The following is a 26,513-nucleotide window of genomic DNA, read 5'->3' as shown; positions in this document are numbered from 1 at the left end:
AAGAAGTTACTATGGCCGAGTTCAAAAAGGGTGTTGCCTGTGTTCTTCTCTAGGATTTTGATGGAATCTTGTCTCACATTTAGATCTTTCATCCATTTTGAGTTTATCTTTGTGTATGGTGAAAGAGAGTGGTCTAGTTTCATTCTTCTGCATGTGGATGTCCAATTTTCCCAGCACCATTTATTGAAGAGACTGTCTTTCTTCCAATGGATAGTCTTTCCTCCTTTATCGAATATTAGTTGACCATAAAGTTCAGGGTCCACTTCTGGATTCTCTATTCTGTTCCACTGATCTATGTGTCTGTTTTTGTGCCAGTACCACACTGTCTTGATGACCACAGCTTTGTAGTACAACCTGAAATCTGGCATTGTGATGCCCCCAGATATGGTTTTCTTTTTTAAAAATTCCCCTGGCTATTCGGGGTCTTTTCTGATTCCACACAAATCTTAAAATAATTTGTTCTAACTCTCTGAAGAAAGTCCATGGTATTTTGATAGGGATTGCATTAAACGTGTAAATTGCCCTGGGTAACATTGACATTTTCACAATATTAATTCTGCCAATCCATGAGCATGGAATATTTTTCCATCTCTTTGTGTCTTCCTCAATTTCTTTCAGAAGTGTTCTATAGTTTTGAGGGTATAGATCCTTTACCTCTTTGGTGAGGTTTATTCCTAGGTATCTTATGCTTTTGGGTGCAATTGTAAATGGGATTGACTCCTTAATTTCTCTTTCTTCAGTCTCATTGTTAGTGTATAGAAATGCCACTGACTTCTGGGCATTGATTTTGTATCCTGCCACGCTACCGAATTGCTGTATGAGTTCTAGCAATCTTGGGGTGGAGACTTTTGGGTTTTCTAAGTAGAGTATCATGTCATCGGCGAAGAGGGAGAGTTTGACTTCTTCTTTGCCAATTTGAATGCCTTTAATGTCTTTTTGTTGTCTGATTGCTGAGGCTAGGACTTCCAGTACTATGTTGAACAGCATTGGTGAGAGTGGACATCCCTGTCTTGTTCCTGATCTTAGGGGAAAGACTCCCAGTGCTTCCCCATTGAGAATGATATTTGCTGTGGGCTTTTCATAGATGGCTTTTAAGATGTCGAGGAATGTTCCCTCTATCCCTACACTCTGAAGAGTTTTGATCAGGAATGGATGCTGTATTTTGTCAAATGCTTTCTCTGCATCCAAAGAGAGGATCATATGGTTCTTGGTTTTTCTCTTGCTGATATGATGAATCACATTGATTGTTTTACGGGTGTTGAACCAGCCTTGTGTCCCAGGGATAAATCCTACACCCAAGAGAAGAAGGGAGTTAATAAAGATTCGAGCAGAACTCAACGAAATCGAGACCAGAAGAACTGTGGAACAGATCAACAGAACCAGGGATTGGTTCTTTGAAAGAATTAATAAGATAGATAAACCATTAGCCAGCCTTATTAAAAAGAAGAGAGAAAAGACTCAAATTAATAAAATCATGAATGAGAAAGGAGAGATTTCTACCAACACCAAGGAAATACAAACGATTTTAAAAACATATTATGAACAGCTATACGCCAATAAATTAGGCAATCTAGAAGAAATGGACGCATTCCTGGAAAGCCACAAACTACCAAAACTGGAACAGGAAGAAATAGAAAACCTGAACAGGCCAATAACTAGGGAGGAAATTGAAGCAGTCATCAAAAACCTCCCAAACACAAGAGTCCAGGGCCAGATGGCTTCCCAGGGGAATTTTATCAAACGTTTAAAGAAGAAACCATACCTATTCTCCTAAAGCTGTTTGGAAAGATAGAAAGAGATGGAGTACTTCCAAATTCATTCTATGAGGCCAGCATCACCTTAATTCCAAAACCAGACAAAGACCCCACCAAAAAGGAGAATTACAGACCAATATCCCTGATGAACATGGATGCAAAAATTCTCAACAAGATACTGGCCAATAGGATCCAACAGTACATTAAAAAAATTATTCACCATGACCAAGTATAGCAACATTTTCTACGATAGCCAAAAAATGGAGCAGCCCATGTCCACTGATTGATTGACTGATGAATGGGTAAAAAATATGTGAGATTTTATATATATGTAACATATATTCATAAAATATATATTCATAGTATATATATTCATATGATATACATGAATATTACTCAGGCAGTAAAGAAAATCTTGCCACTTGCAATACTATGGATGGAGCTAAAGAGTATTATGATTCTAAGCAAAATAATTCAGCTAGAGAAAGACAAATACCATATGATTTCCCTCATATGTGGAATTTAAGAAACAAAATAAAGGAGCAAAGGGTAAAAAAGATAGAGGGAGGCTAAGCAAGAAACAGTCTTAACTGTGGAGAACAAACTGATGGTGTGGTGCTGGGTTAAATGCATGATCGAATTAAGAGTGGACTTCTTGCAGTAGTGTTGTATGGAAGAGTTGAATCACTATACTTTACACCTGAAATTAATATTATATTGTATGTTTACTAACCAGAATTTAAATGAACACTTAAAAATAAATAAGTGATATTAATTATAGCATCGGAAACATAGTCAACAATATTGTTATAACTTTGCATGGTGACAAACGGTAGCAAGCTATACAGTGGTGAATATTTCATAATGTATATAAGGTTTGAATCACTATGTTGGACACTGGAACTAATATAATGTTGTATGTGAATTATGCATCATTAAAAATAAAATTGTCACCCAGTGTTGCAAAGAAAAAGGGAAACATACAGATCAATAGAAACAGAGATGCCAAAAAATAAATAAATAATTGCATTTTAAAAGTACTTTTTCTGCCTCCTCAATTTTTCTAAAAATCTAAAAATACCTTCATCTTTATAACTGAACTCTACTTCTGAAACTAATGATACACTAAATGTTAATTAACTGAATTTAAATAAAATAACATTTTAAAAATTTGCCTTCATCTTCCCTTATGTCATTTAGAAGAAATATTTCTATTCCTATACAACTAGTTATCATGGGAGGATGAATCAATGAATATTTGAGTAATTACTTAATATTTAAATCTCTGCCATGGTGTTATTGTTCAATATTTTTTGATATCCTTCCCAGAAATGTATTCTATTCAGCAGAAATCTAAATAATTTATTTAAAGATAATATAATTGAATGCAGGTGTATTAAAAACTAAGGCAGAAGAATAGAGAAATTTGGAAATTGATGTCATTGTGACAGTGACAATAAAGTTGAAAATGGAAGTCTTCGGAATTAGTGTCAAATACCAGTACATCCCTGTTACTGGGATGATGATTTTAGAGTATTTTTAGTATAATAGAAGTGACATAGCAAGGGCACAAGAAAGAAGCATGTGATGATAATTTAGCAATCTTATCTCAAATTAAAACTTAAACATCAAAAGACATTTCTCACAAGGTCTAGATTCTCAGTGTTTGTGATACGGATGAAAGTAAGTGAACAGCCTGGGTGGTAAAGTCTCTGACCCCAATATCATCTGGAATATAAAAATTTCTCAGAGACACATGCCAATTAAATGACACAATAAAAGCTGAAAGCTGCTACATTCTGGAGGTGTGTGATGAGATAAAGTGTCTTCAAAGTAGCCCAAGGGTAAGAATTTCCTGTTCAAATTTTAAGTGACACATTGATAAGAAATCAACTTTTTCCACTATTACCTCACTCTGAGCTCTCACAGGGTCGGCAGTCTGTGAAGACCACAGATATTACCTGTTTACAAGAGTAACAAGGTCTCCTACTGGAAGATGCATCACTTTCTGGCCAACAGAAGGTATGTAGCTCTACTGCCCTGTCTCTCTAATAGCCAACTTTTAGTGGGAGATTTCAAATGCTAGATGGGATGTACTCAAGGTATAATTAATATACAATCAAATCACAAAGAACGTTGGTATTTTTATTCCAACAATTCAGGGTGAAAAATAAGAATAAATATGAAATATCTTAGAAAAAATTTTAAAGTATTTAAAATATTACCTATGGTGAAGTAATCAAGTGTATACAAACACACATAGCTGGGTCTATAAATCTATATAAAGTCAAGTGAAATCGCATAAGCATCATGATAAGAAACAGTTAATTTTGGATTTGTCATCAGTCTAGATATAATTACACATAAGATTTGATATTTAGCTCAGGCTTTAAAAATGATCTCTTAAAATGAATTCATCAAAGAGTGAGGTAAAACATTATTCCTCATGCACTTACTTAGGTAAATGAAACTAGTTTGGTTTTTTATAAAAAGCAGGAAGAAGTTCCTTCTGTAAAATGCTACTTTAGATTTAACTATGAATAGTCAAAAGACTTTTTAAATAAATTGAGTAAAACTTGGCAAAAAATTCCATACTGAAAGGTACTACTGTCTAATTCGTTAGATGTTGCATCATCTAATGAAAATGAATTAGTAATTATAATGTGGCTATTGTGTTAAAAATCAAAATAACTAATATATAGTTGAGTTTATGAAAGCCGGATTGAATATTAAGTGATTTGTATGCATTATAAATTATACCTTTTTACTCCAATTTTAAATTAGTAAACTAAATTGCTAGACATAAAGTAACTTTTTAAAGATCACATTTTGTAAATTTGAGAGCCAGAAGTAATTCTAGATCTCACTGACTTCAAAACTCATTGGTGGAATTATTAATTTACATTTAGTTGATTTGATAAAATTGCTTACACAACCAAAGCTATGCTCACAACCTAGGACAGTCATAGGATCTTTCTGAAAGTTTGTAACAACAGTGTTCTTCCATAAATGTTCTACATTTTTATTTATCATTTTATGGTTTCATATTTTGCCATTAATACCAATTTCTGGTGTTAAGTGAGTAGTTTTCAAAACATGGTTTTTGTTATTTTGTTTCAATATTGTTAAGGTTTGGGATAAGTTTAGTGTATCGCATGACATTTGAACATATATAATTTTTCTTTTAAAATTTAATTTCTCAGAACTCTACAATTATTCAAAATAAAAGATCATTGATAAGAACACATCACCTTCTAATACAGAAATGTCATCAAATAAAAGTAATTTATTACAGGAAGTTCTTTTATGTACTAAAACTATTTCCCAATCAGACTCCTCAATGTTTAAGCATGACTGGATTTAAAGCTCTAAGGGAATTAGTACCAGATTTTACATTATCAACTGCAAATGAGTACTATCACCCACCTCACGCTCCACCCAGTGTGACCGTCCTGGCAGTTTTGTCATTAAATACAGTCTTCATCAAGTCCTTCAGTTCAGTTCCGCTTGGCACTGTGCTTGCCACTACACAGCTACAGAGATGAATAACCAAGGATGTACCTATGCAGAACTTAATCGAGTGAATAACTCAAAGAGACAACAAATGAAAGCTAAGGGCACTAAAAATTCCATTTCAGTAACTGAGCAAGAAATAACCTATACAGAATTAAATCTTCAAAATGCTTCTCAGGATCATCCAGGGGAACGAAAGAACTACCACTGCAAAGGTAAAACATTTAAATCACACACAGTGTAACTGTTCTAGAATGTGCTCTGGGGCACATTGGTGGAGAGAATGAGTAGGAAATGATGTCCTATATTTTTCATTTGTAAGGATCAGAGCTTGGAGTTGGTAAATAGTATTGTAGACTAATAGACTAATTTTACTCAAGCACTGTTGTAATTCATAGTCTTTGATAACTCATGGAATATTACCTTTCTGAACATGAGATAGTATATTCTGAGAAAAGATTTCAATGGTAGATACAGTTTGGGGTCCAAGTTTCTATATGTGGACTCCGTGTGCATCGCTGGTTCTTTTGTATGTAAATTTCCTAAATGATTATTTCCATCCATCCTTTGTCAGTGTTTTCATTTCTGTTCCTAATATTTACTACTATTTCCAGGGAAGATCCTTGCTAGGATGCTGGGAATCATCTGCTTTGTCTTGATGTCCACTGTGATAACAATAGTTCTTATTTCCTGTAAGTGTTTGAACGACTACCTGGGAAATTTCATTTTAATGATTGTCCCTGCCTCAAAGTATCTCATACTGTTATGGAATAGATCTTTCGTTCTAATGCATGTATGCTATAAAAGTGGAATGATTATTCTGAATTTGTCAAAAGTATAAATAACAGAATAGTTGTAGAGAGTATTACACATATATTCAGTTTCATTACTCAAAGAGGTGTTCTAGGAGACACATTGAGAAATAAATACAAACTAATTCTTAAGACTGGTTAAACCCAATACTGTAAGAAATGGAGAGGTTTGGTTTTTAATAGGCTTTTGAAATATTTTCTCCCAAATCTTCATTTCTTTGTTAATATTGCTTGGTGAAATAAATTTTATTACAGAATTTTGTAATTCTAAATAATATTCCAAGTTCTAACTTAAGAAACTGAAATCATAATATATTTATTTCAGTTTAAGTTTTTATGATGATTTCTTTAGTTTTTTCAGTTACTGAAATACTGGAGCAGAACAATTCATCCCTGAAAACAAACATTCAGAAAGGTATAAAATGATTTTCAAAATTCTGATATTATTGTTGTTTCTATTTGCCTCAAATTTCCTCCTGCTAAAACATGATAAAAAACCATTTTACTATTCTAAGGAAGTCGTTTTATTCAGTGTTCTTAGGACAATCTTAGATTGATATTTTTGTATGTTTACTTTATATAGGCACATAAATTAGGGAATGACAAGGTAACTATTCTTTGTGAACATGTGTGAGCATATTTTATTTATATCATCCTGTGAGTGTTCATAGATGTGTATACCTATGGATATACCTATGCAAGTATGTAAATTAATTTGAATTTGTTAATATTCAAATATCTTTTGTATAATATCTCATAATCTCTCTTTAGCTTATCACTGTGGTCATTGTCCAAAAGAGTGGTTTACATATTCCAACCATTGCTATTACATTAGCACTGAAAGAAAATCATGGAATGAGAGTTTGGCATCCTGTGCTTCTAACAACTCTAACCTGCTCTACATAGATGATGAAGAAGAACTGGTAAGATTTCAATGTTCCCAGATTTTATTAAAGCTTATCAATTAACATCTTTCTAGAGCTGATCAATATTTTTAAATGTATATGTAGCTTATTTTAAAGTCTGTTAATATTCCATAGCTTGACTCTATATTTTATTTATATTTTTATTCCTTTAATGTACATTTGATAATTTTCAGTATTGCTTTTCATAGAATACCATCCTTCTATAAATGCTCTTTTGCCTGAAATAAAGTTTACTAATTAATTTTACCATACAACAAAGAAACTAAACGTATGATTGTGCAAATTGATCACAAAATGGAACCATGTAATTACAAATTGAATCGTGAAATAAAAGTTTAGAGCCTCGATCAGCCCTGTCAACTTCAATATTATGAAATATCTTCACTTACTTTCAGACTTTATATGAATGGAATCATTCAGTAAACATTTTTATGTGTGTCTCCTTTCACTTTCATATGATATCTGTAATCCATCTATATTATGACATTTGTCTATAGTTTGTGAATTTTTACTCCTATATGATATGATTATGATATTTTAAATCTATTCTCAGAAATGTAGTTCCTTTTTAGTATGTGGGTATTACAAATAATTATTTTATGAAAAGCCTTTTCCATGTCTTTTTTCACATATTATATTCATAATGATATATTTATATAAATATTTATTTATATATGATGCATAACTACATAGTATATGTATATTTAGGCATATAAATATTATATTTATCATAATAGAATAATGATCTAGAAATATAACATCATAATTGTAATTATATATAATTATAATACAATTTCTTCTAAGTATGAGAATGAAATTACATGGTCATAGATATATGCATATTTCAATTTATTACATTATTCCAATATTTTTCTAGATTATTGTATAATTTTGCTGCATAGTCAATGGTTTTCAATGGAATAATGGACAGTGTCTAAAATAGCTTTGTCTTCCTAGCATGGCTTTTTTTTGCCATTGTTTTGATTGGAGAGAAAAAAATATTTTTGAGGCTTTTGTCTGTACCTGTTAGTGTCTGTCATTTGCTCCGTCTGGAATTTGTGAGGTAAAGAGAAATTCCAATGCATTCGCTGCCATGTCATTCCCTGGATCTGGAGTGCCTGGTTCTGTCAAGTTTCTCATCATCTGTCTAAATCCTCTTATGCTGATATATATATATCTCTAGTTGTTTAGATTGGAGCATGTAGTTCATTTACATTCAGCGTAATTATTGATAGGTATGTATGTAGTGCCATTTCGTTGCTTGTTTCGTTGTTGTTTCTGGGGATTTCTCTGTTCCTTTCTAGTTTCTGTCACTTTTGGTCTTTTTTTACTACTCAAAAGAACCCCTTTAATATTTCATGCAGGTCTGTTTAATGGTCATGAACTTCTTTAGTCTTCGTTTGCCTGCGAAATGCTTGATCTTTCCTATTTGGAATGATAGCTTTTCTGGATACAGTATTCTTGGCTGCAGATTTTTCCTATTCAGCAAGTTGAATATATAATGACAATTGGTTCTGGTTTACCAAGATTTTTGTGGAGAGAGCTGCTAACGTTATTTCTCTTCCATTGTAAATTCGGGTCTTCTTTTGTCTTTCTGCTTTCAGATTTTTTATCATTATATTTTGTAAATTTAACTACAATAAGTCTTGGTTGTTTTTGTTGCTTTCATTGGGAGTTTTCTGTGCTTTTTGGCTTTGAATGTCTGTTTCCTTCCCTGGTTTAGGAAAGTATTCAGTTATTACTTCCTCAAACATGCCTTCTCCCAGTTTTTTCTCTTCTTGTGGGAGTCCTGTGATATGAATGTTTTAATATTTGATGGAGTCACATTTTCTCCAAGTTTACTTTCATGATCCACTATTCTTTTTTCTCTCTTTTGTTCAGCTTCATTACTTTCCATAATTCTATCTTCTATATCACTTATACATTTCTCTGCTTCTTCTGTCCTTGAAGTTATTACATCTAGTTGATTTTCATATCTCAGTTATTGCATTTTTAATTTCTGACTGATTTTTTTTTAGCTCTCATTTCTCTGTGGCAGGTGTCTCCCTGAGGTCTTCCATGCTTTTTTGAAGCCCAGTGAGTATCTAGATGATTGTTGCTTTAAATTCTGTGTCAAGAAGGTTACTTGTATCTTTGTAGATTAGATATCTGGCTGTGATCATTTCTTCTTTCTTTTTGGTTGAATTTCTCTGTCTTGGCAATTTGCCTTGGTCTCTATTTTTCTCTGTCTTATAAAATCCTGTTGTTTCCTCCTCCTGAAAGTAATGGCTTTTGAAGAAGAAGCCATATAATGTCCAGAGCCTGGCACTTCAGGACGTGTCTGTGGTGTGTACTGCTTGTGCTCTGCTGCTGTGTTTTGGCTGCTCTATCCCTCAGGTCAGACATCTACAGAGTTTCTTCTTGCCTGCAGTGGGCAGTGTTTGGGCTTTGGCCAGGGCAGCAAGCATTAACTAGGTGTGGTTTCATCTGCTTGTTAAATGAGACCTGATGCTATTTCCACTGGAACTGAAGGATGGCAGAACCCTATGATCAATTGACATGGTGCATGTGGGGATTTGTGTTGATCTTCTGGGGAAAGAGCCCACGGCTCCTGGTCCTTAGGCACACTTGCCCAAGAGAAGGAGTACCAGCAGGCACAGTGAGGTGAGACTTGGTGCATGCACCTTAGGTTGTAGCTTGCTATTTACTGAGGTTGGTTTATGCTGAGGGGGAGGGGAGGGAAATGGTGCCAGCTAGCTTCTTCATCTCCAGAGAGGGGAGTCTATGCTTGCTCTCATGGAAGCCCTTCCACAACAGTGAACAATTCCTTCTTGCGCATCTCAGGCATTTTTCCAATTGCTGTTTTCACATTGTCTGTCTCCAGGTTGTTTGCCTGCCTGGAGTACCACATGCACTTTGGACTTTACCTCAGCCAAGCCTGCTGACCTTTAAAACTCCAATTTTGGGGGGCCTGGTGTAGCAGGGACCTGGCTGGTCTTCTGGGGGATGTTCTTGGCATGCCGGAACTGATGCAGGTTTGACCCATCATGGCAGTCATGCCTGAGCACAGGGGCATGGGATTTGGAGCAAAGCAGGCTAAACAGCCAGTGTCCACATTAGTTGCCCTCAGTAGGTGTCTCTGTGCCTATGCTGAGGGACAGAGGAGGGAAGTGGATCCTGCCATCTCTTTTGTCTCCAGATGTACCATGACACCTCTCACAGATATGCTAGTAGAAATGAAAATGGATTCTCCTTGTGCACCTTAGGAGATACTCAGATCATGCCATCTGTCCCAGGGTTGCTTGCCTGCCTTTTCTCCAAGAGTAGGGCACTACGCTTAGGTCTCTATTCAAGCAGAGCCTACTGACTGTTAAAATAACAGTCTTCGAGCTGCACTGATGGCAAAAACTCATGAAAATCAACCTCTCTTGTTTTCTCAGTCAATAGCTTTGGGGAAGTATTCTCCTTGTTCACTCCCCTGTGCATTCCTCTCTCTATCACGTTTCTCCATGACCAGGACTCCCACCTCTCTGCAGCACCTGTGACCTGTTTCTCCCCCAAACCACATCTCTACACTTGATATCTTTCTCGATGTGTTCTCTACACTCCCTCTAGTTGTGCAGTTTGTTCTATCAGTCTTCAGGACAATTTCTTGGATATTCAGATCTTTTGCTAGTCATCTAGTTGTCTTCAAATGATGATGCAACCCTAGGGTCATTTTACTATACCATCACCTTAGTTCCTACCCCCCAAGAAGTCATATCATTTTATCTTCCTTACTCTGCTAATGTGATGGATTAATTTTATGGGATTTCAAATGTACATTTAGCATGGTATTGCTTCAGTACATCTATGTACGTCATGGTCTATTGTTTTTTATTTATTGTTAAAATCTATCTATAATTGCCACGGACATGTTTCCTTTTTAAAAAAATCCCTTCATAACTACATATTTTTTTCCTACCCCACAAAAACTTTCTATTTTAAAAAATTGAAATTATAGATTTCTTTATACAAAAACATCTAAATACTCCATAACCATGTGGAAAGTTTTTTGACTTGCATATATAATCCTGTTAGAAATTATAAGATATATCTGGTATTTTTATTTCTTTTTGTTTTGGTTTTTACAAGTTGAAATTTTTTAGGATTTTTTTCTCTTTTATGTCTATTTTTAAAGGTATTTGCATATTTTCAAAATATTATGTTATGGTAATTTTACTGAAGTATAACATGCATACAGATGAAAGCACATGTTAACATGCCAACAGGTGACTGAATGTTCAATATCACCATTGCACAGAATGAGGAAATGAATTGCAAAATGTCCCTTTCATGTTCTTTTCTGATAAAAAGCACTTCAATTACATGGAATATTATAGTATGTATACTTTATTTTTGGCTTTCTCAGGTAAAGCTAAACTTGTGTGAATCATCCATATAGTTGCATGAAATTGTCCATAGCTCCTTGTTCCATTATCTGATTGTACTACAATGTAAAATTCATTCCGATGATGATACCATTGGATATTTGAGTATTGTCCTATTTGAGGCTACCATGAATTATATTTAACTATACATATTTCAGCACCAGCTTTCATCTAAATATATGTTTATCACTTTTTCCTTCTATAACTTCATTAAATTCTTCTTCTAGCTTCCTGAGAGGTGAGGTCCTCAGATCATTCATTTCATAACATTCTTCATGTTGAATATAAGTGATAAAGCTATGAAATTATCTCTAAACACTATTTTAGTTCCAGCCTAAATTTTTTGATATATTCTCAGTTTAATATCTGATATAATCATCATTAATAATCATTAATATCATTCCAGTACAAGGTAATTTATATCATCCAGTACAGGTATTTTCAAAAGTTTCATCTTTGAATTGTAAATTTTCAGAAGTATATCACTTTCCGAACTGAAAATTTTCCATATTTCTTTCTGTTGTTGATTTCTAATTTACTTTTTTCTTTAGAGAATGTTCTTTGAATTATTTCACTTATTTAATGTTTTTAAATATTTATTTATTTATTTATTTTAGACGGAAGTGGGGCAGAGGGAGAGAACAAGTCTTAAGCAGACTGCACTGAGCATAGGCCCAATGGGGGGCTGGATCTCAAGCCCTGAGATCACAACCTTAGCAGAAACCAAGAGTCCAATGCTTAACCAACTTTACCACACAGGGACCTGTCACTTATTTAAATTTTTATATCATTCATGAACTAGAGGGATACTTTCTACATTTGTCAGTTACATCAAGCTGGATTCTAGCGTTTTTACACTCTTTCATAGTCCTTCTTATTTTGCGGCTAGTGTTCTATCACTTATTGAGGGAAGAGTTTTTAAATCTCCAACTATACTCATTGAATTGTTTATTTATCCTCCTAAATCTGTCAGTTTCTACTTCATGCTTTTGAGGGTTCTGTTGTTAGGTAAATAATATAACTTTTTTAAGAAAAGATTTTATTTATTTATTCATGAGAGTCACAGAGAGAGAGAAGCAGGCTCCATGCAGTTAGCCCGATATGGGACTTGATCCCAGGACTCCAGGATCATGCCCTGGGTCAAAGGCGGATGCTCAACCACTGAGCCACCCAGGCAACCCAATATATTTTTATAATAGTTTTCTCTTCCCTTTATCCTGATAGCTTTACTATTTTGAATTTTTAAAATCCTGATAAGCTACTTTATCTGATATTAGAATAGCCATTTCTGCTCACTTATGATTACTGTTTTCAGGGTATCTTATTTTAATTTCACCTATCTGTGCCTTTAAATCTAAAGTGTGTCTATTGTATATAGCATATAGATGGATCTTATATTTTTATTCAGAATGATAATTTCTATTTCTATTCTATTCATATTTCTATTCTATTTCTATCTATTCTATTCTATTTCTACTCTATTCATAATTCTAATTTCTTTTTCTATTTCTATAATTTCTATAATTTCTTCTGATTATAGTATTTATTTCATTCACATTAATGCAATTATTTGTATACTTGAATTTAAGTCTGTCATTTTGCTGTATATTCTATGTATATGTCTTATTTTCTTCTTCCATCTTAACTGATATCTTTTGTATTAAACACATATTATTTTAGTGTTCCATTTTAATTCCTTTGTTGATATCATAGCTGTAATTTTAAATTATATTCTTGTCATTCCTGTACGTAGAACAAATGTATCTTCTGTTTGCTTTTATTGAGATATGACTTACATATAGCATTGCATATATTGCAATATGATTACCGTCATAATATTAGCTAACACCTTTGTCATGTCACATGTTTATCATTTCTTTTTTGTGTTGGAGACAGTTAAGATTTAGTCTCTTTGCAACTTTGAAGTTTCTAATATGCTAATGCTGACTACAATCACTATGTTGTACATCAGGTCTACAGAACTTATTTATCTTCCGGTTGTAACTTTGTACACTTAAACAACATCTCCCCAGTTTCCCCACCTCTTAGGCCCAGGTAAACAACATCTGACTGTATTTTTACAAGTTCAAGTTTTTTAGATTCTACATACAAGTAAGATCACACAGTATTTGTGTATCTCTGTCTAATGTATGTCACTTAGTACAATGCTTCCAAGGTCCATCCATCTGTCACGAATAGCAAGATTTCATTTCGGCGGATGGCTGAGTAACATTCATGATTTGTGATATATATATATATATATATATATATATATATATATATATATCTCACACCTTCTTAACCCTTTATCTGTTGGCAGACATGTGTTTGCTTGCATTTCTTGGCTGTTGTAAGTAATGTAATGAGCATGGCTGTGCAGATATTTCTTTCAGATACTGATTTCAGTTCTTTTTAATATATAACAAAGAATGAGATTACTGAATTATATGATAGTTCTGTCTTTAATTTTCTTTGGAAATTACCATATTATTTTCCATTGTGTCCACAACAATTTATTTTCCCACCAAAAGTCTTCCTTTTCTTCACATTCTACCAATATTTGTTATCTTTTCTCTTTTTGATAAAACCCATTCTACTAGATGTGAGGTGATCATATCATTGCTTTATACTCATTGATTTGCATTTCCCTGATGAACTGTGTGGTTGAACACCTTTTCATGTACCTATTGCCCATTTGTATGTCCCCAGAAAAATGTCTACTCAGGTCCTTTGCCCATTTTTAAAATTGGATTATTTTCTTTTTTATTATAGTGTTGTATGAGTTCTTTATATATTTTGGAAATTAGTCCTTTATCAGATATATGGTTTGCAATTATATTCTCTCATTCTATGCTGTCTTTTCAATTTTTTGACTTTGCTGTGCAGAATCTCCTTATTTAATGTAGTCTCATATTTTTATTTTGCTTTTTTGATGTCTGTGCTTTTGGTGACTTATCCTAGACAGCATTGCCTAAACCATTGTCAGGGATCTTTTTTTCTTTTGCTTGTACCAGTGATTTTACACTTTTCATATATTTTTATTTTATTAATTTGTGTGGGTTTTATTGTTTGTTTTGGCTTAAAGAATTCCCTTTAGCATTTCTGGAGGGTACATCTAGTGCTTATAAATTCCTTATGCTGCACAGCTTTAACAGATACCAACGAAGTCATGATGCTGCAATCCTGTGATTGCCATCCAAGGCCAGAGTTGAAACTTTGATTCACCATCCCCTGAGATGGTGTGAAAATCTTTCTACTTTATTTCTGAATGGTAGCTTTGCTGAGTAAGGCATTCTTGGTTAACAGCTATTTTTTTCTCCTCTGATCTCTTTAAAATATTATCTCAACTTCTGGGGAAGAGCCAAGTAAGAAACTTACCTCATCTCATGGATACAACCAGGTAACACCCACATCACTGTTAATGACCTAGAAAATGACCAAAGACTTGTATAAAAGACTATCTACTGCTGATTATAGGGAATAGGCAACCTCCAAGAAGATAGGAATCTAGAGATTCAGTCAGGAGCTAAGCAGACCTGTAGAACTGTTCATGGGAAGAAGGGCTGCCATGGGTGTATAGAAAGAAGAGAAAGAAATCCTCACACAAAGCACCACAAGCCTGGAGAGCTCATTCAGGGAAAAAGAATCCCATAATATTGGCTTGAAAACCAGAGTTTATTTTGTGAGTTCTTATAATCAATGGGATCTAAGACCTGGAACGTTAAAAAAGAAATGAATAGTCTCATCTCTAGGTGAGGCTGAGGGAGCTATAGAAAACTCAGTCCCTGCCCTTAAAGAGTCCGCACCACAAACAACAGGCTGAGACAGGCCTTCTTGGTGACCCTTCTGGCATGCTGACACTCAAAGCCCTTAAAGCAGCATTGGAGCTATAGTCCTAGGATCAAGTGCAAGTGAAACCACCACGATGCCATGTCCAGTGGCACAGCTTCACTTGTCACTATTGCACTGATGTCTAGAGTGGAGGCATATGCCAATATCCCATGGACACTGTACTTGGGTCTCAGAGGGTAATCCCCGTGACTCAGGCTAGTAAAGGAAATGCACCGGTGACACAGATTCTGGGATTATGAGGTTCAGTGTTGCTTGCGACCAGAGGCAGGGTCTAATAGTCTGGGATGGTGGAGTCAAAGGTTCAACTCTGGCCTAGCTGGCAGTCTGAGACGGCTCAAAAAATTACCATATAAATTAATGGTATTAACTTATTCAATTTGTACCATATTAGCTTAAAAACTGTTTCATAGCAAAAAAAAAAAAAAAAAAAAAAAAGGGAACCCTGGGTGGTGCAGTGGTTTAGCGCCTGCCTTTGGCCCAGGGCGCGATCCTGGAGACCCGGGATCGAATCCCACGTCGGGCTCCCGGTGCATGGAGCCTGCTTCTCCCTCTGCCTATGTCTCTGCCTCTCTCTCTCTCTGTGTGACTATCATAAATAAATAAAAATTAAAAAAAAAAACTGTTTCATAGCAATATTTCAGATTCAGATAGTAAAGGAAACCTGCACTTCTAAAAATGTGCTAAAGCCAGTTAACACTGGTTTCTGAGCACCAATTATACAAATTTTTTTCAACACTGTGTTCATGATTTCATGTTAGTGACTTGAAATAAACCATTCAAGGTGACTTTGCACCACAAAAATCAACAAATGCTAAAAAAAAAATAAGGCATAAATCCCCTTCCAATGTGCCCAATTACCAGCACAAGGTTGTATCCATATATGGTATAGACCAACAATACAGTGGTATGATGGTTTTAAATAATCTTATCTTTTAAAGAAATAGAGAAGAAAATACACACAGATTCTTAAATTTACCCACATACTTACTAATTATATTGCCTTCTTCTTCTCCCCCTCCTCCTCCTCCTCCTCCTCCTCCTCCTCCTCCTCCTCCTTCTTCTTCCTTTCTATTGCCTTTTTGTGGATATATGTTGCCACCTAGTGTCATGTACTTTTAGCTTGAAAAACATTTCTGGAGAACATGTGAGCTCAGAAGAAATTCATAGGTTTTTTTGCGTGTTGTCAGGTCCTTATGTACATTCTTTTTTTTGCAAGATTGTTTTGCTGAATTTAGAATTCTTGTTTGACAAGTTTCTTTGTTTTGTTTTGCTTTCTTTCTTTTTTTTTTTTTTTTTACATTTTTATTTATTTATGATAGTCACAGAGAGAGAGAGAGAGGCAGAGACACAGGCAGAGGGAGAAGCAGGCTCCATGCACCGGGAGCCCGACGTGGGATTCGATCCCGAGTCTCCAGGATCGCGCCCTGGGCCAAAGGCAGGCGCCAAACCGCTGCGCCACCCAGGGATCCCCTTTTGGGGGTTTTTGATTTGTGTTTTGTTTTTAATTTTTTTCCAGTACTTTCAGCTCTTTGATTTTGACTTCTCTGTCTTTTATTCTTCATAGTTTCTGATGAGAACTCCTCTACTAATCATATTATTAGTTGTAATTAAACGTAATGAGTAGTTTTTCTCTGGTGCCTTCAAGATCACCTCTCTTTGTTTACTTTCTATTTTATTTTTTTAATCATGCGAAAAATAATAGAAAATTTATCATATTGCCCATTTATTTAAAAAATAAACTTTATTTATGAGAGTAGGTTTAGGTTCACAGCACAACTGAGACAAGGCCCAGAGGTTTCCTATATACCACTACTGTCTACATCTGCGTACCCTCTCCCATTATCAATATCCCCCACCTGAGTGGTACATTTGCTACAACTGATGAATGTACATTCACCCATCTTTATTACTGAAAGACCTTAGTTTTAAATTAAATGTACTCTTGATTTTGTACATTTTATGAGTTTGGAGAAATGTGTAAAGACATTTTATATAGAATAGTTTCACTGAAAAAAAAAAGAATAGTTTCACTGGCCCAAAATTTTTCCATGCTTCACTTATTAATTCTTCCCTTTCTGCTACACCCTGGCAACCATTGATATTTTTACTGTTTCTATAGTTTTATTTTTTCCTGGGATGTTGTATAGTTGGAATCACACACCTCACATTTTATCCATTACATTTTAAAGTACATTTTAACATTTTATGTCATGTATCTTAACCTACTTTAGTTAGATAGTTTGAATGCTAACTATATTCACATCGTTGTCCAACAGATTTCTAGAACTTTTACCATTTTATTTTTTTATTGGAGTTCAATTTGCCAACATATAGCATAACACTATTAGTTAACCACTAATATTTTTAAAAGGATGTATTCAAATATTGCAAGTCAGTAGGGCTTCCACTCTTTGCCATGTGATGTGTGTGCATGTGTGTGTGTTTGCGTGAGTGTGTGTGCGTGTCAGAGAGAGAGAGAGAGAGAGAGAGAGAGAGACTGGGAGTACCCATGAATTTACTATCAGTTTTCAACTCTCCGTCAGCTTTCACTTTTAATTGGGTTTATCTGGGTCTTCTCTACATGTGGGCACATTTTTTTCCATCAGCCAGGAGTGTGTAGAGAGCTAATGTCATCACTTCTGTTGTACTTTCACTTTCAATATCTTCCCGTTATATTTATGGGAGATAAATCCACTTCAGAAAGTTTGAGTCTTCCTCAATCTTTATCTTGTAAATTCTCCACTTTGAGCTGAAAAAGCATTGGGCCATTTATCCCTTTCCCCATTGTTCATACTTCTGCTCCTGTGGCAACAGCCCCAGTGATTTTTGTAGCCTTTCCAAAATTATAAATACTACAATTCCTCTTGGTCACTGATCTAGGACAGACAGGTGGGGAGGCATGGAAGCAGTCCTAAGCAAAAAGATTACAAATGTACTTTTTACTTGAATCTCTAGGAGTTTTTTCAATAATAAATATTTCATAAATTATTACTAATTTGATCAATGATCAATGATCATTGATCAGAACTCTGAAATTGTTATCTTTGGCAGATCGTCCTCTGCACTTAGTCTTACTAAGATATTTTCGTAATGTGCCCAGTGTGTAACATTATATTATAATTTGGAAGATTCTATAGGGGCACCCGGGTGGCTCACTCAGATAAGCATCAGACCCTTGATTTTGGTTCAGGTCATGATCTCAGGGTCTGAGATGATCAATGATCAGAACTCTGAAATTGTTATCTTTGGCAGATCGTCCTCTGCACTTAGTCATACTAAGATATTTTCGTCTGAGATGATCAATGATCAGAACTCTGAAATTGTTATCTTTGGCAGATCGACCTCTGCACTTAGTCTTACTAAGATATTTTCGTAATGTGCCCAGTGTGTAACATTATATTATAATTTGGAAGATTCTATAGGGGCACCCGGGTGGCTCACTCAGATAAGCATCAGACCCTTGATTTTGGTTCAGGTCATGATCTCAGGGTCTGAGATGGAACCCCCTACCCTCCTGTGGGGCTTTGCCCTGAATGTGGAGCATGTTTGAGATTTTCCACTCCCCCTCCTACAATAATAATAATAATAATAATAATAATAATAATAATAATAAATAATGTGAGAAGGAAGTAACTTTATTTGTTGCTACAAAATTTAAAGGAGCTTAAGAGGTTTATTTGACATCTAATAAAATCTATTTCCTCATAGTATATATTGGACTTCTTCATTTTTTCTTCATGGATTGGAGTCTCCCAGAGAAGCAGTAATTCGTGGGTGTCGCCTAAAGGCTTAACTTTCTTTTCCGAACAGTAAGTTTCTCGAGAATTCCTATATTTTATACCATTAAAGAATTAGTCATGGAAAGAAAAAAGCATTATGTGAATAACTATATAAACATAGTGATTGAAGTGTTTCCATAAAAATGATAGAAAATATTCAGATTTAGATATATAACTGCTAGAAAATGAATTGTTTCTTCATGAAAATATTAAATTATATATTGCTAAGATTAATTAGATATTATTTTCTATATTTCAGGTTGTCAGTAACTTCAGGGAGAGACAATTGTACATTTCTATATCTTCATATAAACAAAAACAAAATTTCTTTTGCATCCTGCGTAGAAAGAAAAACATATGTCTGTAAGCACCAGATACTTAAGCTTACCTAAATTTGGTATAATGCTATCTCATTATCTAGAAAGAACACATTTCTCTTTTCTTCAAGCTGTATGATTATTTACTCAGTTATTTTTTAAAGACATTTTTGAGAGCAATTTTAGATTCACAACAGAATTAAGAGGAAGGTACTGAGATTTCCTATATTGCCCCTGTCTGCACCCCTGATAGCTTCCCCTGTTATCAACATCACTCACTAGAAATGGTTGCCAAGTATGAATCCATAGTGATGCATTATACTCACCGTAAGTCCAGAGTATACCTGAGATTTCTCCCTTGATGAGTAGAACTATTTTTCAACCTTTATTTAATGTAAAAATATATATACTCAGGAACATGTTATTATACATTTTAAGCTTTTGTATTTACTAAAATAAATTATATATAAATTACAAATCATAATATAAAGCACTGTTATTATAAAGTCCTCAATAAGGTGAACACTTCCACTCATATTTCCAAATTAATCGACTTGTCCTAGCCCTTAAAGGAGCTACAAATGAAGGTTGAGCAACTCAGGGTGGCAAGGTTATCAGTCAGTTTTGAGGAAGGCGACAGAAACCAGGAGACGTTCGATATAAAGCGTTATTAACCATTTGCAAGGGAAAGCCTTCAGAAAGGAGATGAAAGAAAGTTATAAGGATACCGTCGGATTAAAGGAAGGAATTCTGAGAAAGCCAGATCTACTCTCTGAAGATGGGATTCAGATGTCACTGAAGACAATGTGGCTACACAGCTTCATGGCAGACATGCTCACGGGATTGGCCTGGGACGGAGCAGCTGCACAGACCACAGGCTGAAGGTGGTGAGGATGGATCTCAGGCTGTGACGGGCAAGCAGGGAGGACCCCTGCCAGAGTGTAAGTGTGTAGAGGCTGGAGGATGGGAAACTTTGACTGATATTGGCCACAAAATCTTACTGGAGGTTGAAAACACACGACTTCCTGCCTGCATGCAGCTGGCAACTAAGCCACAGTAGCCAAACACCATGAAAACACCTTGAAACCAGGAAGAAAAGACCTTTCTGCAGCAGTGTCTTGTTTTTTTGTTTTTTTGTTTTTTTTATAAAATTTATTTTTTATTAGTGTTCAATTTACCAACATACAGAATAACACCCAGTGCTCATCCGGTCAAGTGCCCCACCCCCCCCCCAGTGCCCGTCACCCATTCACCCCCACCCCCGCCCTCCTCCCCTTCTACCACCCCTAGTTCGTTTCCCAGAGTTAGCAGTCTTTACGTTCTGTCTCCCTTTCTGATATTTCCCACACATTTCTTCTCCCTTCCCTTATATTCCCTTTCAGTGTCTTGTTAATTGTCTTCACCAATAGGACACAACCTCATGTGAGCTAACAAGGGAGAGAAGTTGATAGCACCTAGCTCCATTATCTGACAACAGTAAGGGCAGTAAGGGATCGATGAGGGGCTGGGAGTACTCAGTTGTTAACAGGCACTCAGGGTGATCATGCAGCCAGCACCGGGTGGCTGTATAAGAGCCTTTCACATCTGCCCCACTTCCTCAGATTTGGAACCAGAGTGTGTTTTTAGAATCTGTTTTAGTGCAGTACTGTGAAAGGTTAGGTTCATTATTGGTAGAGATTGCTTTCTCCTTGGATAATAGCCAGTAGTTTTTGGTCCTTTTTCCTTGTCTGTTGCTTTCCTGAGTTTCAGATATTTTGGGAGAGATATTGTTTTATTAAATTCTCTATGTCCTTGGATGCACTTGCGTGGCTTAGTGGTTGAGGGTCTGCCTTTGGCTCAGAGTGTGGTACCAGAGTCCTGGGATCAAGTTGCACATCAAGCTCCACCTAAGGAGCCTGCTTCTCCCTCTGCCTATGTCTCTGCCTCTCACTCTGTGTCTCTCATGAATAGATAAATGAAATCTTAAAAAAATTCTCTATGTTCTCACTTCTGTCACTATTATTACCAAGTTTGGATGTGAAAAAATAAAAGGTTAAATAATGAAGAAAATACGAATTTAAAATGTACAGATATTTGTGTGAGTCAAACAACTACTTATTACCAGAATTAAGAACCAACATTAGTAATTTGATGACTAAGAGATTTTTCTACCCTAACTCAATGACCTTCAGAGAGAGAGATATATTAAACTCAATTATTATTTGCATAATAAATTTATATTTCATAAGCATTTATCTCTTTGAATATAGACATATTCTTTTTAAATATTTATTTATTCTTGATATACTAGACAGAGAGAGAGAGGCAGAGACACAGAAAGAGGGAGAAGCAGGCTCCATTCAGGGAACCTGATGTGGGACTCAATCCCGGGTCTCCAGGATCACGCCCTGGGCTGAAGGCGACGCTAAACCACTGAGCCACCCAGACTGCCCAGACATATTCTTTATATTTTTTATGTTTATTTCCCCTGTTAACACAGAGTAGATGAATATTCAAAATTAATATAATACATAAATGGTAGTTGTACCTAATTGCTAAAATTGTGTTACCAACAACCCAAGATTACAATGGCATTTAAAAATAAGCATTTATTTCTTATTCACCCTTTGTGGTTTGGCTGTGTTTCAGTTGATGGAGGTTTGGGTTTGTATGAATTTGGCTGTAAACCACAGACGCAGCTCAGTTCTCTTTTATATATTTTATTATTAGAACAGTGGGCTATCTGGTATATGACCCATTTTAAAAGAGATCTGCAGCTCTCCAAGGGGCCAGCAGATATGTGGTTCTTAATTTTGCACTCTAAACTCAAAAGGTGTCACTTTCCCACCATATATTGTGAAAATAAGTCACATGGCCAAACCTATCAATAATTGTTTGCAAAGTATACTGTTTTCAAGTGGTCAGTTGGAGGAAATATGGGTTCACTGAAAAATAACCTAATCTACCACAATGGCCATAGGAATATTTTTCTCATTATATTTCATGAGCTATCTTTGTTTGTAAAAAATAAACATTAAGAAATAAAAAAAAATCACACTTTCTTAACCTCCTATCTAGAGTTTTGTTTCGTCTATGACTAAACTTCTTATAAACTAGCTTTGTATAGTGGTAAACATCATCATGCAGATGTTCACCTAGGTCCTTGATCAACTTACAACAGCGAGTATACAGTCTGGTATAAAGTTTAAGGACATCTATAGTGAAACCAGCTCACTTCTGAATGCACAGTATTAGGCTGGTGACTCAGCTACATAATTTCTCTGGCTCAGTTTCCTCTCCTACACACTATATAATGCGAATAGTATCTTATTTATAGAGTTAATTGAAGACTATTTGAAACACACCTCTTGCTTCATAAGTATTCACGAAATCTCTACATTTTTACTTAAAAACATCATGCTTCAGTTCCATCACCTCTGATATGATAACCATATAGGTAGCCGCTGATTGGGCTGATCTGAAGGGTGATACTATAATGCCTAAAGATCCTTAAAATAAAGCCTAACCACATAAAGTTTTTGCTGTGGGATCTCTACATATTTTGAATTCCCAAATTTTCAGTGAAGGCTGATTTCCAAGAAAACACAAACTCTAAAACTGTCTTCTTCCTTTCACCCCTCCAAATCTCTGTTGTTACAATATATTTAGCTGGGCATCAGAAATATAATCTGACTTAACCACCCCCACCATATACTCATTGCTGGGTTCGGGTAACTATCTGCATTGTCTAGATGTACTTTGTAGCAAGAATGATAGGCTCTATTCCCTGTGAGCAAATCTTTGAATGACTATGAGAAATCTATTCTTTTTAATGATCACCAATGCTTCTAAATATTTCAATATTATGAACTGGAACTTTCCGTGTAATGTATGCATGTAGAACGTAGAATGCCTATTCTGTGTTTCTCAAAGTATAAATAACATACTAATTGTAGAGAATATACATATATTTTATTGAGAAATACACACTACTTCTTGAGATTGGCTAAATGAAATATGGTTAAGAGATGGTGAAGTTTGGTCCTTTAAGCTTTTGAATTGATTTCCCCTCAAATCCTCATGATATTATTAACTGATACTGGAAATTCAATTTGATCTCAGAGTATTCTAATCTTAAAAAAATACACCAGGTTTCAAAGAGAAAAAAAATTATTACAAGGATTAATTCATTTTGTTAGGTACTAAACACCACAGAAGAGCAATTGTTACCTAATTACAAGAATCCAAAGAGATATATAATGATTTTCATAGTTCTGATATTAGTACAGTTTATATTTTGTTTCTACCTACTATGTACAAACGTATAGTAGAGGGATATGAATTACAGAAATCAGATAATAGATGTTAATAAGTAATGATTATGAGAGTATTCCTTTTTATGCAACAATATGAAGAAATCCTCATTTAAAAATCATCATATCCATTGTTACCAATTGCCACAAATTCCCTCCTGCTACAACATAATAAGAGATAAATCATTATACAATTCCCAAAAAGTGGTTTTGTCAGTGACTCAAAGGACATGTAGAGGTGGACATTCTTGTGTATTTACTCTATAAGGGCAAATAAATTGGGGTATGAAAGCCTGGCTCTTCCAGGAATGTGTGTGTGTTTGTTTTATTTTTGCTCACTTGTGAAGGTGTACGGATGTTGTATACACCTGTGTATAAATAAGCAAGTTGTAAATTTGCATGTTTTAATGTTCAAAGCTTTTTTGGGTAATATTTCATAATCTTTCTTTAATTTATCATGGTGACTGTTGTCCAAAGGAGTGGATGACGTAGTCCAATAATTGTTATTACATGAGCATAGAAAGAAAACCATGGAAACAGAGTTTGTTGTCCTGTGCTTCAAAGAACTCTAACCTACTCTACATAGATGATAAAGAGGAAACAGTAAGATTTATAATGTTTCTAGATATAATAAAAGCTTATCAGTTAATGTTACATTTGTAGAGTTTTTCTATAGTTTTGTACATATTTCTAGTTTATTTTAAAGTCTGTTAATATTCAAAAATTTAGACTCAACAATGTTTTTTTTAATATTTTATACCTTCAATATACATTTGATAATTTCTAGTTCTTGATTTTCATAGAAAACCATGCTTCAAAAAGAAAACCAGGCTTCAATAGATGCTTTTGAATGAAATAGCTTTACTATTTAATTTTACCACACAGCAAGAAAACTAAACGTGATTGTGCAACTTGATCACAAAGTAGTGGGAACCATGTAATTACAAATCAGAGCATGAAAGAGAAGTTTAGAGCCTCTATCAGCCCTGCTTATTTTAATAATGTGAAACATCTTTGCTTATTTTTGGACTGTATATCAATGGAATCATGCAATATGTATTTTTATATGTGTCTCCTTTCACTCTCATGATATTCGTAATCTATCTATATTATTGTATTTGTCTATAGTTTGTGAATTTTCACTGCTGTCTTATAAGAATATGACATTTTTCAATCTATTTTCAGAAATTTAGTTCCTTATCAGTATGTGGGTATTATGAATAATTATTTTATGAAAAGCCTTTTGTATATCCTTTTCCCCATATCATATTGATAATAATTTATTATCACAACTACATAGTATATGATATATTATATTTATGGAATGCATATATGTGTATTTTTCATAGTAAAACAATAATGCATAAATATAACATGATAATTTTATTTACATATATTTATAACATTATAATTATAACAATCTCCTCTAAGCATTAGTATGAGATTGCATGGTCATATTTTTTAAATATCCCCTACATTTCTCTAGTTTATTGTGTAAATATGCATTGTACAAATAGTCCCTTGGTGCTAAATAATCTGAGAAAAATTATTACAATCAGTTCTGGTCTTTATATAACAGTACCATTTTTCTGCGTTGTGAATCATTAAAATATTCTCTTTTGTGAGAATAAGTTCTCGAGTGTGTCCCTTGTTCATTTCTCCTGAAATATGTTTTCTTTCACTTCTTAGAAGTTCTTGTCATATTTTAGATATGAGCACTTTTTTGAGTTTATCAGATGGAAATAGCTGTGATTTGCACTTTTACCTCTATTGGAGTCTTTTAGTGATCAGAATTCAATGTTACTGTGGTCCAATTTATCCTTTTGGTTATTAGTGATTTTGGATCTATTCCAGAAGTTCATCAAAGTTCATGAATATAATTTCCTATATTATCTTCCTGGATTTACCTTTTTTCCTACATTTTTAACTTTTAATTAGGGTTCATGATCTCATTAGAATTTATTATTCATGATGCTGTGTTTGTGATGTTGTGAGATAAAAGTAAAGACCACACTTCTATACCAAGACCTAATTGATGGAGCATAACTTATAACCAAGTAGATCATTTCTTCATACAAATACAGTTATATATATGTCCTTATATGTTCTGATCTGCTTTATATAAATAATAGAGATATTCGATATCTTTATATAGATTACATATGTCAGTCTACACAGTCTATTACAACCGATTGCACTTTGAATAAATGTGGAGCTTTACCTTCCTTTATGTCCCTTTACTTTTTCCATTTAGACTATAATGTCTTAAAATATATCACTATCTACATTGAGCATCATACCAATGTTATAATTTTTCTTCAACTGACAATTTTGCTTCAAATATCAAATGATTTAGAAAACACAAGAGGTGAAGGAAAGTCCATTAGACCTGATCATAGCTTTCTTCTTCTTCTTCTTCTTCTTCTTCTTCTTCTTCTTCTTCTTCTTCTTCTTCTTCTTCTTCTTCTTCTTCTTCTTCTTCTTCTTCTTCTTCTTCTTCTTCTTCCTCTTCCTCTTCCTCTTCCTCTTCTTCTTCTCTTCTTCTTCTTCTTCTTCTTCTTCTTTTTGTTATTTTCCTGATGATCCAAGTTTCCTTCTTTTTTCTTTTGATTCTCGTATAGATAACTTCCATTAGCAGTTCTTTAGAGTGTATCTGGTGGTGACGTTTCTTATTTTTCTTTTATCAGAGAATGTCTTGATGTCCTCAGCATTCATGTGTTTTTTCCTCACATGGTTTTCAGATATTTTGGAAGAGATCTGGTTTTATTAAATTCTCCAGGTCCCCTCATCTGTCACTCTTTACTCATATGAAAAAGTACCTTAAAGCAAAGTATATAATGTTTAATTTTGAAGAAAACA

The 26,513-nt window shown here is 34.5% G+C and overlaps 1 protein-coding gene across 1 annotated transcript in view; it reads left to right on the top strand.

The window, feature by feature from the left end:
- LOC100683403 (NKG2-A/NKG2-B type II integral membrane protein-like) overlaps positions 1 to 26,513 on the top strand; it is a 62,829-nt gene that overhangs the window by 2,815 nt on the left and 33,501 nt on the right. The window contains exons 4-10 of the mRNA XM_038576784.1: positions 3,684 to 3,776; positions 5,393 to 5,482; positions 5,882 to 5,959; positions 6,432 to 6,494; positions 6,851 to 7,002; positions 18,975 to 19,075; positions 19,305 to 19,408. Coding sequence (XP_038432712.1) covers positions 3,684 to 3,776; positions 5,393 to 5,482; positions 5,882 to 5,959; positions 6,432 to 6,494; positions 6,851 to 7,002; positions 18,975 to 19,075; positions 19,305 to 19,408 — 681 coding nt within the window. The remainder of the gene's footprint in view (positions 1 to 3,683; positions 3,777 to 5,392; positions 5,483 to 5,881; positions 5,960 to 6,431; positions 6,495 to 6,850; positions 7,003 to 18,974; positions 19,076 to 19,304; positions 19,409 to 26,513) is intronic.

This window comes from Canis lupus, chromosome 27, assembly GCF_011100685.1.
Source record: "Canis lupus familiaris isolate Mischka breed German Shepherd chromosome 27, alternate assembly UU_Cfam_GSD_1.0, whole genome shotgun sequence".
NCBI classification, from domain to species: domain Eukaryota; kingdom Metazoa; phylum Chordata; class Mammalia; order Carnivora; family Canidae; genus Canis; species Canis lupus.
The sequence above is the reverse complement of the archived record's forward strand: the minus strand, read 5'-3'. Positions and strand labels throughout refer to the sequence as shown.